The sequence below is a fragment of the Ursus arctos genome, unplaced genomic scaffold (genome assembly GCF_023065955.2).
Source record: "Ursus arctos isolate Adak ecotype North America unplaced genomic scaffold, UrsArc2.0 scaffold_34, whole genome shotgun sequence".
Lineage (NCBI taxonomy): Eukaryota > Metazoa > Chordata > Mammalia > Carnivora > Ursidae > Ursus > Ursus arctos.
In genome coordinates, this window is record NW_026623030.1 from 21,335,798 (window position 1) to 21,349,382 (window position 13,585).

Genomic DNA, 13,585 nt, shown 5'->3' on the forward strand with positions numbered 1-13,585 from the left:
CTCAGCGGAGCTGTTCGCCGCTCTAGGAATTAGCTACCCTGGGGAGAGGCAGTGTCTCCAGGATCCGCAAGGCCCCGGGAAGTCAAAACATCAGAAAACACAGAAAAAGAAAGGCGTGACTAGTGCAGAAGCACCGGTAGGAATAAGGCTGGGGGGGTGGGGGGGGTAGACATAGTGAGATGGTAGCTTCTTGCAGGTGCCCACCTTGTAGGCGGGGACAGTGGCTGGGAAGAGGTCACAATGGGAGCACCATGGGTCAGTTCTTTATCCCAGCTGGGAACTCCTGGGCAGTGCATGCCTCCCCGAAGGCGGGCGGCGGGGGCGGGGGGAGTGGGGGGCGCAGAGGTGCTGGTGCTTGTCTGGGTAACTCCATGAAGCAGATGCCCGTGTGGGATTAAATGTGCAAGAGAAACTGGGGAGAAAGCCGGGAGCCTCCTGGAAAGCGGGTAGACCCTGAGTGATTGAGTCTGACCCTGAACGAAGGCAAGAAGGAAGAAAAGCTGGCTTTGCAGTCTAGAGGTCAGCAAGACCAGTGGGGAGTCCTTTAGCCCTGTGGCTTGTCAGAGGAGCCCCATGTCTTAGTGTCCCTGCCGCACTCAGCAGCGCATGTGCAGGGTGACTGTCAACGTGTGGATGGGTTTGGAAGTGCAGTAGCTGGGACCCCCTCCCCTGGGAGCTCGGCTAGGGACCTTTTCGGGGTCGCCGGAGCGGGGAATGAAGATGCATGAAGACCACCCCGCAGTGACCAAAAGCATGAGCTTCAGAGCGAGGACTAGGTCCTTGCTAGGGTTTCAGTTCGGGCTCTGTCTCTTGCTTGCCAGGTGACCCCGGGCAAGTGCCCTGACCTCAGTTTGCTATTATGGCAATAAAAATGAAACCCATCTCGCAGGGATGCTGGAGACCTAAAAGGAGGAATAGGGAGATGGACAAGCCCAGGACTTTGTCAGCCACTCAAGGTGACTGCCAAGTCAGGTGACAAGAGCATGCTTGGCCCTTTCGTGAGCCCCTCTGGGGGGGGTTATATTTTGGAGTCTTGTACACGAAATGCTGGTTCTTGGTACCAAGGAAGAGACAGTGTGACGTCTATCGGCCTAGCGTATTCTTGAATCCAGTGATTCACGTTCTGGGGCAGAGCTGCGGAATATAGAAATCCAACGTGCACCACAAGTATAATTTTAACATTTGTAGGAGCCGCGGTAAAAGGCAAAAAGATACAGAGAAGCCCATTTTGATTTCACTCAGCACCTCAAGAAGTTTTGTCATTTCAACATGCAATCAGTACAAAAATAATCAGTTGTCAGGAATGTGACATTCTTGGGGCGCCTGGGTGGCTCAGTGGGTTAAGCGTCTGCTTTTGGCTCAGGTCGAAATCCTGGGGTCCTGGGATCGAGGCCTGCATCGGGCTCCCTGCTCAGGGGGAGTCTGCTTCTTCCTCTCTCTCTGACCCTCCCCCACCCCGCTTGTGGTCTCTCAAATAAATAAACAAATAAATAATTAAAAAAAAAACAAAAAAAAAGAATGTGACATTATTCTTTCTGGGGTGTGCGCGCTAAGTCTCTGAAACCCGGTATGTGTTTAAACATCACACCCCGGGCACATCTGGAATTTGACCAGCTGCGTTTCCAGTGCCCAGGGAGCCACATGTGACTCGAAGCTATTGCACCAGACAGGGCAGTTCTGAAATGTTTCCTCCATAAATAATCAGAAATGGAGAGAGAGGATGAATCAAAGTTGCTGGTCTTAGATCCTTCTGAAAGTTAGAAGGATCCAAAATGATCTAATATGAAAAGTCAGTGCATGCAAATGTCAGACCACGAGGCAGGGGTTTGGGTCTGTTTCGTTCGCTGCTGTGCTCCCAGTGCCCAGAACAATGCTTGGAACACGGTAGGTACTCAACACGTATTTCTAGTTGAATCCGTTCACATATACACACATATAACACACAGATACATATACCTCTCGGCTATGGGATTTATAGTTAATAAATGCCCAACACACGGTATTTCCTATTCTTTTTTATTGTTATTGATGGTAAATTGGACTATAAGCCACCCACCAGGAACACGGGAGGCTCTCTGGTTGTCTCCCAGGGATGATTGTCAGCGAACAGGCTGGGGCAGGGTGGGGCTGCAGGGCAATGGTAGCCACGAGAGGATAAAGAGCATAGCATTAGGGAGGGGTGGGGGTCAGGAGACCTGGATTCCGGTCTGAGGTCTGACACCAACTCACTGTTGGTATTGCTGTCGTCTTCTCCCCTCTGGATCAAGGGACCTCCTCCAACCCCTGAAACAGAGGGCTGGCCTGGATGATTCTGGAGCCCTTCCCCCTAAGGCACGCTGGCGTTCAGAGGATGGCACACATCCAGTCATCTTCCCTCTGGGCAGTGGCTGGTGTCATGCCTGTGCTGAGGCTCCTCCCAGCCGGTACAGGGTGCCATCCGGTCCCCTGGAACTGAGGCACCCTGTGCTCACAAGTGAACCAATCGTCCTCACTGTCTTCTTCAAGCTGAAAGGGTAAAGCACATGATCACATCGGAGCATTGATCCTTCCACCGTGGCAGTGGGTCTCAGTGAGCATTTATGGTGGCTACTGTGTGACATGCCCCCTGGATCTCCCTCGAGGAAGGACAAAGAAGTCTCAGCTGCTGGGGAGAGGGTCAGCAGACAGACGTCAGCAGTCAGCCGTTTTAGGGTTGCCTCGACGACAGAGAGCCCCACGTTCAAGGCTGTGCCCCTTCCTGAGCTGCCCGGATTCAGTGACGGGTCCACGTGGGGGTCTGAAGGCCTGACCACCCCAGACTGGGGCAGGGCAAGTCTGGAGGCCACTGGAGCTCCAGCGGGGTGGGCTGAGGCGGACGCTGGGCTCCAGCCCCGCTGGACATCTCTCTGTGCCCACACGGCAAGGGTGACACAGGGAGGGCTGAGCACTGGCATTAGAGTCGACTGACTTCGGATCCCAGCTCTGCCACTCCCTAGATAAAGGTCTCTGAGCCTCCTTTTCTCGAATGTGAGATTGGGAGTAGCAAACACACCTCAAAGGGTGTTGTGATGATTTAAGGAGATAACGGAGCATCTGGGACAGAACCTGAGCGCAAAGCAAATATCAGGAAGCGGTGGCTGTTATTACTTATTATTATTCACAGAGGCATGAGCGCGCTGGGGCTGGTGACAAAGTTGCCTCCGGCCAGGGTCGTGTGAGCTGAAGAATGAAGCCTGGACAAGGGATGTGCAAATCCCAGGAACCCTCTGAATGGGGCCAAGATGACTGAAAATACGGAGCATAGCCTGAGACTCCACGACTATGTGACTTCTAACAAGGAGGAATTTGTCTAGAGAATGTTTTTTGGAGAGAATGGAGGTCACCTGACCTCTCTAGGCCTGCTTCCTCACCTGCGACATGGGGAGAGTAGGACAGGCCTGTCTCAAAGGACATGATGGGAGGATGGAGACTCAAAACATGCGAAATGCTCCTCACAGGACTTGGAACATAATAAGAGGTCAGTACGCATCAGATAATGACCGTAACTGTTTACTGTTAAGTTAGAATGCATTAGTCTTACATGCCCCACGCTGCATAGAGGGGGTCGGGGGAGGACAACAGGGAGGAAGCAGGAGGTCTCACCGGCACGTTCCAGGAGCCCACTGGAGACCCATCGCCTTTCTGAAAGCACGGGTAATGCAGCCAGTCCCTGGCCTCTTCTGCCAGCCGCCACCAGCTGTGTGAGTCTCCACCAGCCACGTTTCCCGTCGGGTCAGCTGGGTCCAGAATCACAGGCCTGGAGAGTAACAGTGAGAGAGGGAAGGTGAGGAACCAAGGCTGTGTCTGGGGAATCCAGACGCTCCCGGCAGGACAAAACACCAGGCTGGCACAGGCTGGGACTCTGGGCAGGAGCGGGGCGCTGTTCCCGGGGCATTAGTCTTCCAGCAAGCTCTTAATCCCTGGGAGCAATTATGCTTATTGCTCTAGCTGTTATTTTAGTTCACATTTTGGCTCTTTCACTCATTTTCTGTTAAGGGTAAGACAAGCTCCTTACGCCTCAGACCCTCAGTTTACCCATCTGTACAGTGGGAACGGAGCGCCTGCCTCACAGGGTTGGAGGCTCTCGTTTAAATCGGATGGCAGCAGTAAAAGGCTCAGCGCAAGAAGAGGACCAGCAGATGGGGAGCCCTCATCTCCAACATGCCACAGCTGTGTCCAGGGGCTCGTTTACGTGGGGAGCTAACCCGTGCGGAGATAGAGTACCTGGGTTTTGCAAGCTGCATCCTCAGGTATTGTCCAATAATCGGGTGTTCAAAGTTGTAATACTTCGTCCAGTAGATACAGAGCTGCTGGTAGTTCAGGACTAATTGCAAGACGGTCCGAAACCCCTGAGCTGTGCTGAACTCTGTTTGTCCGCTGCCGCGCTCCCAGGCATAGACCGCCAGGAGCTCCAAGGCGTACTGCTGTGGCAGTGGCTTCCCAAGCTGCTGCTTACACTGAGAGGTGGAAAACTAATCAGGAGCAGGTACTTGTCCAGCTGGGGCATAAAGCGCATTTCCCAAAGGCCAAGGCCAGCCTGCCGTTTGCTTTTGTAAATAACACTTCCGTGCAGCAGGCCAAGGCTGCTTTCATGCGACCGAGTTGAGTAGTTGTGACAAGAGACCATGTGGCCCACAAGTTCTAAAAATATTTACTACCTGGGGCATTATGGAAAAAAGTTTCCCGACTCCTGGGTTAAGAGCTTGGGCTCTGGATTCTGAGTGATGTGGCTTTGAGTCCTGGCTCCCCTGGTGTCTGATTCCAGGAAGACAACCTAGACTCTTGGAGCCTCATTTTTCTCACCTGCCAGGTGACTGGTCATAATAGCACCAAGCTCATAAGGATACTGTGAAAATTAACTGAGAGGAAGAACTTGTGGCATTCCTAGGAGCCAAACAAAATTCCCTTTGGAGTAAGATATAAACCCCAAAGCCTCAAATGATTTCACAAATAATTGTCAAGTACCATGACCAGCACATAAGCAACCAGGCACACAGAAAACAAGACACCAAGAGTAATAACCGGCAAAAAAAAAGTGAAAATAGTAATAAGTCCCCAAAACTTTAAATATTGAAGGATCAGACAGAGACTTTAAAATAACTAGAAACATCCTGTTTACAGAAATAAAAGAAGAGCTTGCACTAGAAGAAATTAGAAGCCATAAGAAGTAACTTAGCCTATTTGTAAAAGAATAAAATAGAAACTGTCAAACAGGGGCGCCTGGGTGGCTCAGCCGTTAAGCGTCTGCCTTCGGCTCAGGTCATGATCCCAGGGTCCTGGGATTGAGCCTCGCATCAGGCTCCCTGCTCCGTGGGAAGCCTGCTTCTCCCTCTCACACTCCCCCTGCTTGTGTTCCCTCTCTCACTGTCTCTCTCTGTCAAATAAATAAATAAAATCTTAAAAAAAAAAAGAAATTGTTAAACAAAAATTTACAATAACTGTAATTAATAACTCAAATGCAAATTAGACACAGTTAAGGGGGGAAATTAGTGAATTAGAGAGTGTGTTAGAATAAACTATTCAGAATAAAGCATGGAGAGACAAAAAGATGGAAAATGTGGAAGAGAGTGTAAAGATACTGGAAGATAGAGTGAGGTCTAACATACATTTAATTGGAGTTCCAGGAGGCAAGGAAGAGAGAGAGATGATGTTTTAGGAGAATGGCTGAGAGTTTCCAAAACTGACAAAAGATATCCATTCACAGATTCAGGAATCCCAGTGAAGGACCCAGTGAACTCCAAGAAGGACAAGTGAAAAAGGAGTCATCATTAAGACACCTCAGATTGAAGGGTACCTGGGTGGTTCAGCTGCTTCAATGTCTGCCTTCCCCTCGGGTCGTGGTCCTGGGATCCTGGGATTGAGCCCCACCTTGGGTTCCCTGCTCAGCGAGGAGCCTGCTTCTCCCTCTCCCTCTGCCATCCCCCCCCCCCACTTGTGCTCTCTGGCTTTCTCTATCTCTCTGTCAAATAAAGAAATAAAAGCTTAAAAAAAAAAGACACATCAGATTGAAATGAAACAAAATCAAAGACAAAGAGAAAAATATAAATGCAGCCAGAGGAATAAGACTGATTACCTACAAAGGAGCCACAGTTAGACTGACAATTGACATCTCACTAGTGACCCCGGAAGATGGAGTGATATGTTTCCGTGTACTGAAATAGCCGCCAACCCAGCAAAAATACCCATCAACAATGAAGGTACAATCAAGACCTTTTCAGGCAAACAAAAACTAGGAGTTCATCATCAGAAGACCGTCAGCAAAAAAAGTCTTCCAGGACATGCTTCAGGAAGAAGGAACATGATCCCAGGAGGAAGGTTAGAGATGTAGGAAAGAGCTGAGGGTGAAGAACGTGGTCAATACGTGGATAGATAAAACGAGCTCTAGTATGGAAAATAATAGTAATGCTTTGTGGCATGTGAAAATATCGAGACTTGAAACATACAACAAAGTGGCAGGTAAGTTGCAGGTGGTGAGTGGAGTTAAAGCACGGGGAGATTCCTGTATTGTTTTACGGGAAAGAAGAGAGAGGGAGAGGGGAGGGGGAGGAGGGGCAGGCAGGGAGAGGGGGGAGGGACACTTCCTTGTCCTGCTGGACTATCTTGCTCATTGTAATACAACTACTATTCCTGGCTTCTTTCCACTAACTGTCAGTAGCGTCCTTGCCCCCTATCACCATGGTTACCAAAAATGTCCTCATGAATTTTCAGGATCTTTGAGGGAAGTGTTATACTTGTCAAGAACCACTTTCGTAAGTTCTAAGATGTTCAGGCTCCGTGATCAGATCTCCCTGAACAGCAAACTAAGAGGTCTAGCAGATCAAGGACTGTCTTGCTTTGCCTTAAAGGTTATTTTTATTTTTTAAGATTTTACTTATTTATTTGAGAGAGCGGGAGAGACAGTGTGCAGGAGAGAGAGCAGGAGCAGAGGGGGAGAGAGGCAGGAGGAGAGGAAGAGAAGCAGACTCCCCGCTGAGCAGGGAGTGGGGTGCAGGGCTCGATCCCAGGACCCCGGTGATCATGACCTGAGCTGAAGGCAGATGCTTAACCGACTGAGCCACCCAGGCGCCCCTTAAAGATTATTTTTGAAGTAGAAAGGTTTATCCTTAATTACTTTCTTCCACTCATTTATTCACCCAAAAACATACATGTGTATTATAAAATGTATATTACATATTAGGCAAAGTCTTCAGTCAGAAGGCCCGAATTCAAGTTTTTGTGCTGCTTCTTATTAGCTGAAAGAGCCATCTGACTCTTACTTCTTTCTGTGATACGGGTTTGAGAATAACACCTAGGCTTGCTCCGTGCACAGACTCACCATAAACATTAAATAAGATACAGGCTATTTGAAAGTAAACACAAATGCATATCACAGCCACAAAAGCTGAGCTACGACGAGCCTGGCACAAGGGAAGCACATGGTACGTGTGAACTTTTGTTTCGTGTGCTCCTGGCGTGGCTCCAAGAAACCACATAGATTAGGACCAGCTATGCCAGGAACCACGATCGGGGTTCACTCCTTCCGTGCCACGTTACTCCTTGCGAAGGAGAAAACAAGAAGCGGAGGGAGGTTAAGTGCATTGTTCAAGGTCAGGCAGCCCAGAAGTGCCCAGAAGTGTGTGTGTGTGTGTGTGTGTGTGTGTGTGTGTGTGTGTGGTCATGGCAGTCACTCGTTGATTCGACAGTTACTCACGGAGCACCTACTATGTGCCGGCATCGTTCTCGCTCGTAGAGCTACAGCAGTGAATGAACCATACAGACAGATGCCTTCCTTCGTGCAGATTTTTAGAGGGGAGACAGACAAACCCACGGGCTGGAGCAGAGTTTCCCTCTTGGAGGAACTACAAGGAAGACGGCATGGCCGGAAGGGCAGAGAGGTCGCGGGCAGATCCCCGGAGCCTCCTGAGATGACTGGGACCAGGGTAAGAGTGATGGAGGGGGGACAATTGGCTATATTTTAAATATAGGAGCAACATCACTCGTGGACTGGTGGGCTAGGGGAGCGTGTGTGAAACAGTGCAGCGAGACCCATGGTTTAGGGCAGAGCCGCTGGAAGCCTGGGGTTGTCATTTCCGGAGCTGGGAAGGACCAGGAGGAAGGAGGCAGCCTGGGTCCACCGGCACCTGTCCCAGGCCCCGCCCCTCCCCTTCTTATCCCCTCTCCCCTCCGCATCCCCTTCTCCTCCTTCCCTCCTTCCCCACACATCCCCTCCTCTCCCCCCTTTCCTCTCCCCTTCCTGCCGCCTCACCCTTCTCCCTTCAGCTCCCTCCCTCTCTCTCCTTCCCCTCCTCCCTCTCCCTTTCCACACTTCTCTCTTCTCCTTCCCTCCCTCTATTCTGTAACTCTCCCCCTCCTCCTCTCCCCCTCCCCCTCCGCTCCCCAGGCAGGAGGAACCTACCTTTTGGTACCAGTGCTTGACCAGACGGATGAGGCTTTTCACCTTGGTTGGACGCTGCCTCAGGAAGTCTCGCTGCAGCTCCGTGAAGCAGGGGGAGAACTCCCCCTCTCTCCCCAGGTCCTGGCACTCTTCGATTAGCTCCATGTAGACTCGAGGGTTAGGTCTGCCGCTATTGGTCCACTGACCTGTTAGGGACAAATCCGTAACTTGAAGATGTCAGCGCTTCTCTGAGTTTCTTCCAGCTGCTCAGGGGTGACAAGCTTGCTGGCCGTGGGGTGCAGCTGAAGGGGCAGCAGGCCCAGAGCCAGGGGGGCATGGAGTCTTTCCCCAGCCTTCCCTGCTCCCAGCTCCCCTGCTGTCACCCCGTCCAGGCCGCCATGACCCCTCTCTCCCACCAGGACTTCGGGTAGCCGCCTCCTCACTGTTTTCTCCACAGCCTGTTCTCGACCCGGCACCCAGAGAGAGGCCTTTCGAAACCTGGTCCCACGGCCTCTTGCTTCCCACAACATCTGGAATAAAGGGTCCCCACAATGGCCTATGAAATGGGATGGGATCTGTGTCCTGCCACCTCTCCCATCTCGCCTCCTACCTCGCTCCCTTGCCACGGACGCCACGTGGCCTTTTTTCCCTTCCTCAAGTATGCCAAGCTCGTTCCTGTCTCAGGGCCTTTGCACACGCGGCTTCCTCTTATTGGAACCCCCAGATCTTCCTGTGGTGGGCTCCTTCCCATCCCTTGGGCCTCAGCTCAGATGTCACCTCCTCGGGGGGGGGGGCCCTCCGTCATCACTCCATCCAAAAGAGCCCTCCACCCTCCATCGCTCTGCACTGTATCAATCCCGTTAGGTTTTTGTCACAGCAGGTTTCTGGTTTCTGTACTTATCGTCAAGCACCAGGAGAGACGGTCCTTGTTTGGCTCATTCATGGCCGTAGAGCAGGGCCTGGTCCACAGCAGGGGCTCAGTGGGTAATCTGTGCTTATCGTTGTTGATGGGACATCTCCGTCCTCTGGTCTTACCTCTCTTCCGATCTATTTTCCACACCACAGTTGGGCTGTCTTTCTAAAACGTAAATCTGACCCTGCTTGAAACCCTTCCACAGCTATCCATTGTGTTCAGGAGAAATCCATGGCCAGGCTGCAGGCGTCTCAGGATCAGCTCACTCCCTCCTCGCCCTCCGCCCCCACCCTCCGTTCATCCTCAGTGTCCTGCAGTTCCCCCAACACATCCTGATTTTCTACAGGCCTTGGCTTGCACTGGCTCCTCTGCCTGGCTCGTCCTTCCTCCCCTTCTCTCTCCCCCTCTTATTTTTTGTAGCCAATGGGGTGCCAGCACCCAACGCCCGGACATGGCAACAAGGAAAGATTCCCAAACTTTCTCACTTCCTGGTGCTTTCAGCGTTTCGGTATTATTCTCACGGGCCCCCTATGCCAAAAAAGCAAAAACAAAAACAAAAGCAAAAAACAAAAAACCAACCAACCAAACAAACAAACAAAACCCAAACAACAACCACAAAACCCACCCCATTTCCATGTACGTAGTTCAGCACAACGGAACAGCAGTAGCTGGTGTGGTGTCTGATAGCGGTCACGGTGTTTCCCTCCAAAATTTAAAATCTAAACTATTCCGTGTGCCCTGTGAGTTATTTCACTGTGGCACCCTGGGGTGCCTCGGGACACAGTTGGGGAACTGACATTTTTGAACACCTCCTATGTGCCAGGCCCTGTAAGAGCTTAATGTAGATGATCATTTAATACTCAGAGCAAGAGCACGACCGAGGTGGCCGGGTTTAACCAGTTTTCCTAACGGGGAAATCAAGCCTCTGAGAGGCGATGCTTCCTGTCCAAATGTTTCTGCAGATTATCTAGAAGTTCCAACCCTCGGCATAAGTTTAGTGAGGCCTCCTGGTGGTTGGGGTAAAAGACGCAATTCACCTATCAGCTCCCTGGCGGATCTGTGCTGCCTCATTTTCAGAAAGAGGAGTCTCAAGGAGAAGCAGCCCGCCCGACGGGAGCCCCCTGAGAAATGTCTTGCCCCCAAATTGCGCCCGCTTGGCCGTCTCAGGTCACTCCCGTGGCTGGTTATGACCTCATTCATTCTGAGATCTCCTCCCCACTTTGACGGGATGCCCCGTCATGGTAAGACTCTCCAATTGCGGGAAATTTCTGCTCAGAAATATGAAAAGAGACAGAAGCTTTGACCCAGGACAGAGGCGGAAAGCGTGTGTGTGTGTGTGTGTGTGTGTGTGTGTGTGTGTGTGCTTACCCAGGACGTCAAAGGCGGGCAGTACGTCAAACTCCACCCCTTCGTGGAGATGGGGGTGCATGAGCGTAAAGCTGAGGGCTCGGGGCTTCTCCCACTGCAGACTCCCGACCTCAAACTCCACTTCAAAGGTTTCTTCTCTTTGACAGGCTTCCAGCTGCCTCTTAATTTCCCGGATGAACGTTCCTCGATTGTCAAGCTGGTCCTGAAAACTCCCGAGGTTGTTAAGAAAGACCACAAGGTCGGCATCTGATCGGCCTCTGAGGGACGTGCCTTTGCCTGAAGAGCCACCCTAAAACAGATGAGGAGAATGCGAACTCACAGTTATTGAGACGAGCCTCCCTATATAAAGTGCTGAGGACCATCACTAACATTCTCGAGTCTCAGCCTCTGTGCTGAGGGCATCAGCAGTCTTAGCTCCCATAACGCTCACAGGACTCTATGACTCCCATAGTCTTGTTAGCAGCTCCCACTTTACAGATGGGGCAAAAAGTGCTCAGAGAGGGGATACAGCAGCCCAGCCTCCGAGCGACAGGTGGCAGAGTGCAATTCGAACCCTGGCTGTCTTGTTCCAGCGTCTGTGTTCTTTACTCCCCAACCTTTACTGTCTTATACAGGTTAGGTTCTGTAGTCTGGCCCATGCTGCATGGTTTACGTACGTCACAGAATTTGCAGAGCCCTGTCAGGCACTGGGAGTTACGCAGGAGGAAGCTGAAGCACCGAGAGGTGAAGCGACTCGCTCCAAGTTTCACAGCCGGCAGGTGCTATCTGCTTCCGAAACTTAGACTCTTACCCAGCCCATGATACCACAGAAATGGTGGGTCCCATGGTGGATGGGGGGAAAGGGAACCCTCATACACTGTTGGTGGGAATGGAAATTGGTGCAGCCACTGGGGAAGACGGGATGGAGCTCCTCAAAAAATTAAAAATAGAGCTGCCTTATGATCCAGTAATCCCACTATTGGGTATTTACCCAAAGAAAATGAAAACACTAATTTAAGAAGATACAGGCAATCCTATGTTTATCGCAGTATTATTTATTATAGCCAAGATATGGAAGCAGCCGAGAGTCCATCCATAGATGAATGGATAAAGAAGATATGGTGTGTACACACACACACGGACACGCACACGCACGCGCACACGCACACACACAGAGGAATATTCTCCAGCCATAAAAAGAATGACACCTTGCCATTCACAACAACATGGATGGATCTAGAAGGTATAACGCTAAGCAAAATAAGTCAGAGAAAGACAAATACCGTATGATTTCACTCATACGTGGAATCTAAACAAACAAAACCAGACACTCAAATACAGAGAACAAACTGGTGGTTGCCAGAGGGGAGGTGGGGGGTGGGGGGTGAGTGACATAAATAAAGGGGGTTAAGAAGTTCAAACTTCCAGTCATAAACTAAGTCACGGAGATGAAAAGAACAGCATAGGGAGTAGAGTCAATGGTGACTGCGTTCACCATAAAGAGCCCTGAGTGATGCATAGAATTGTCGAATCAATACGCTGTAAACCTGGGGCGCCTGGGCGGCGCAGTCCTTAAGCGTCTGCCTTCGGCTCAGGGCGTGATCCTGGCGTTCTGGGATCGAGCCCCACATCAGGCTCCTCTGCTATGAGCCTGCTTCTTTCTCTCCCACTCCCCCTGCTTGTGTTCCCTCTCTCGCTGGCTGTCTCTATCTCTGTCAAATAAATAAATAAAATCTTTAAAAAAAAAATACACTGTAAACCTGAAACGAATGTCGCACGGTATGTTAATGACACTCAGTAAGAAAAAAGAACTCTAGTGCGTCAGGGAAGCTGAAAAGCCGAGCCGCGGTGGAGACAGCTGGTGCCGGACCCCCTTTCAGCAATGCCCGGCTCTGTTCTCGCGGCGTATATACTTCCCGGGAGGCAACACCTAAACTCTGTAGCCACACAAAGCCATCGGAATAACATTTAGTTGTCACTGGCTGGAGAGGGGCTCTGGAAGCCATTTTGTCCAAAAAAAAAAAAAAAAAAAAACAAAAAAAACCCCAGAAACAAGCCCCCGGGGATGTAGAGTCTTAAATAGCTTGTGATTTGGCAGAACTTGTGAGTCCCCAGCCTGGCTGTTCATTAGCAAATTATTTACTAGAGGCGGGCCTCAGTTTTCCTGTCTCTGAAATGGACGTGGCCGAGGACGGTGGTTGATAAACTCCAGCCAGGGCTTTTATTTAAAAGCTACAGATGTAGGGCCTCACCCCAGAATCTATTCTAACAAGGTATGGTTAGATTTTTTTTTGGGGGGGGTATGGATATGTCAGAAACCACCAGCCCCAAAGACCTTACCCCTTTGCTCTCTCTCTGTCTCTGCGGGACCTCTTGCCCATCCAGCCACCCCTTCCCCAGGCAGGGAGGCTTGGGCTTACCTTGACCACCTTGGACACCCGCACAGGGTGGGGGGCACCTTGGAAACACCTCTCCTTCAGGAAAGTGGAGATGATATGCACGGCTTCCTTGATCTGCCTGCGGAAATGTGTGTCTGGCAGGAGATGGGTTTCAATGAACTTGTCCAGGTACTTGGCCGGGACCTCTTCCAGCTCCCCCATGATTCTGGGGGCAGGGACAGGAGAGCCTGTGGCCGAAGCGCTGGCTGCAGGGAACTGTAGCCTCCGCCGGTCCTGCCCCTGAGTCAGTCAGTTTCGTTTCCGTGGAAGGGAGGAGTTTAGCGTGGCAAACACTCCTGGGAGCTCCATCCAGGACTTTCTACGCTCGCGTCCTTTCTGCAGCAGCCTAGAACATCAGGCTGGACTCTGAAACTGTTGCGCTTTTTTTTTTAAAAAAAGATTTTATTCATTTATTTATTCATTAGAGAGAGAGTGCGGGCATGCGTGAGCGTGAGTGTGAGCTGGGGGGCGGGGCAGTTGGAGAGGGAGACTCCC

At 51.0% G+C, this 13,585-nt stretch overlaps 1 protein-coding gene across 1 annotated transcript; it reads right to left on the minus strand.

Moving 5' to 3' along the window:
- Nucleotides 1-2,002: 2,002 nt before the first annotated feature.
- Nucleotides 2,003-13,455, minus strand: OAS1 (2'-5'-oligoadenylate synthetase 1). The gene is made up of 6 exons (XM_026514911.4): nucleotides 13,073-13,455; nucleotides 10,674-10,962; nucleotides 8,414-8,598; nucleotides 4,243-4,475; nucleotides 3,622-3,775; nucleotides 2,003-2,505 (listed from the first exon to the last, which is right to left on the minus strand). The coding sequence occupies exons 1-6, from the start codon at nucleotides 13,250-13,252 to the stop codon at nucleotides 2,344-2,346; spliced, it is 1,203 nt and encodes a 400-aa protein (XP_026370696.1). The 5' UTR covers nucleotides 13,253-13,455; the 3' UTR covers nucleotides 2,003-2,343.
- Between the last annotated feature and the right edge of the window lie 130 nt (nucleotides 13,456-13,585).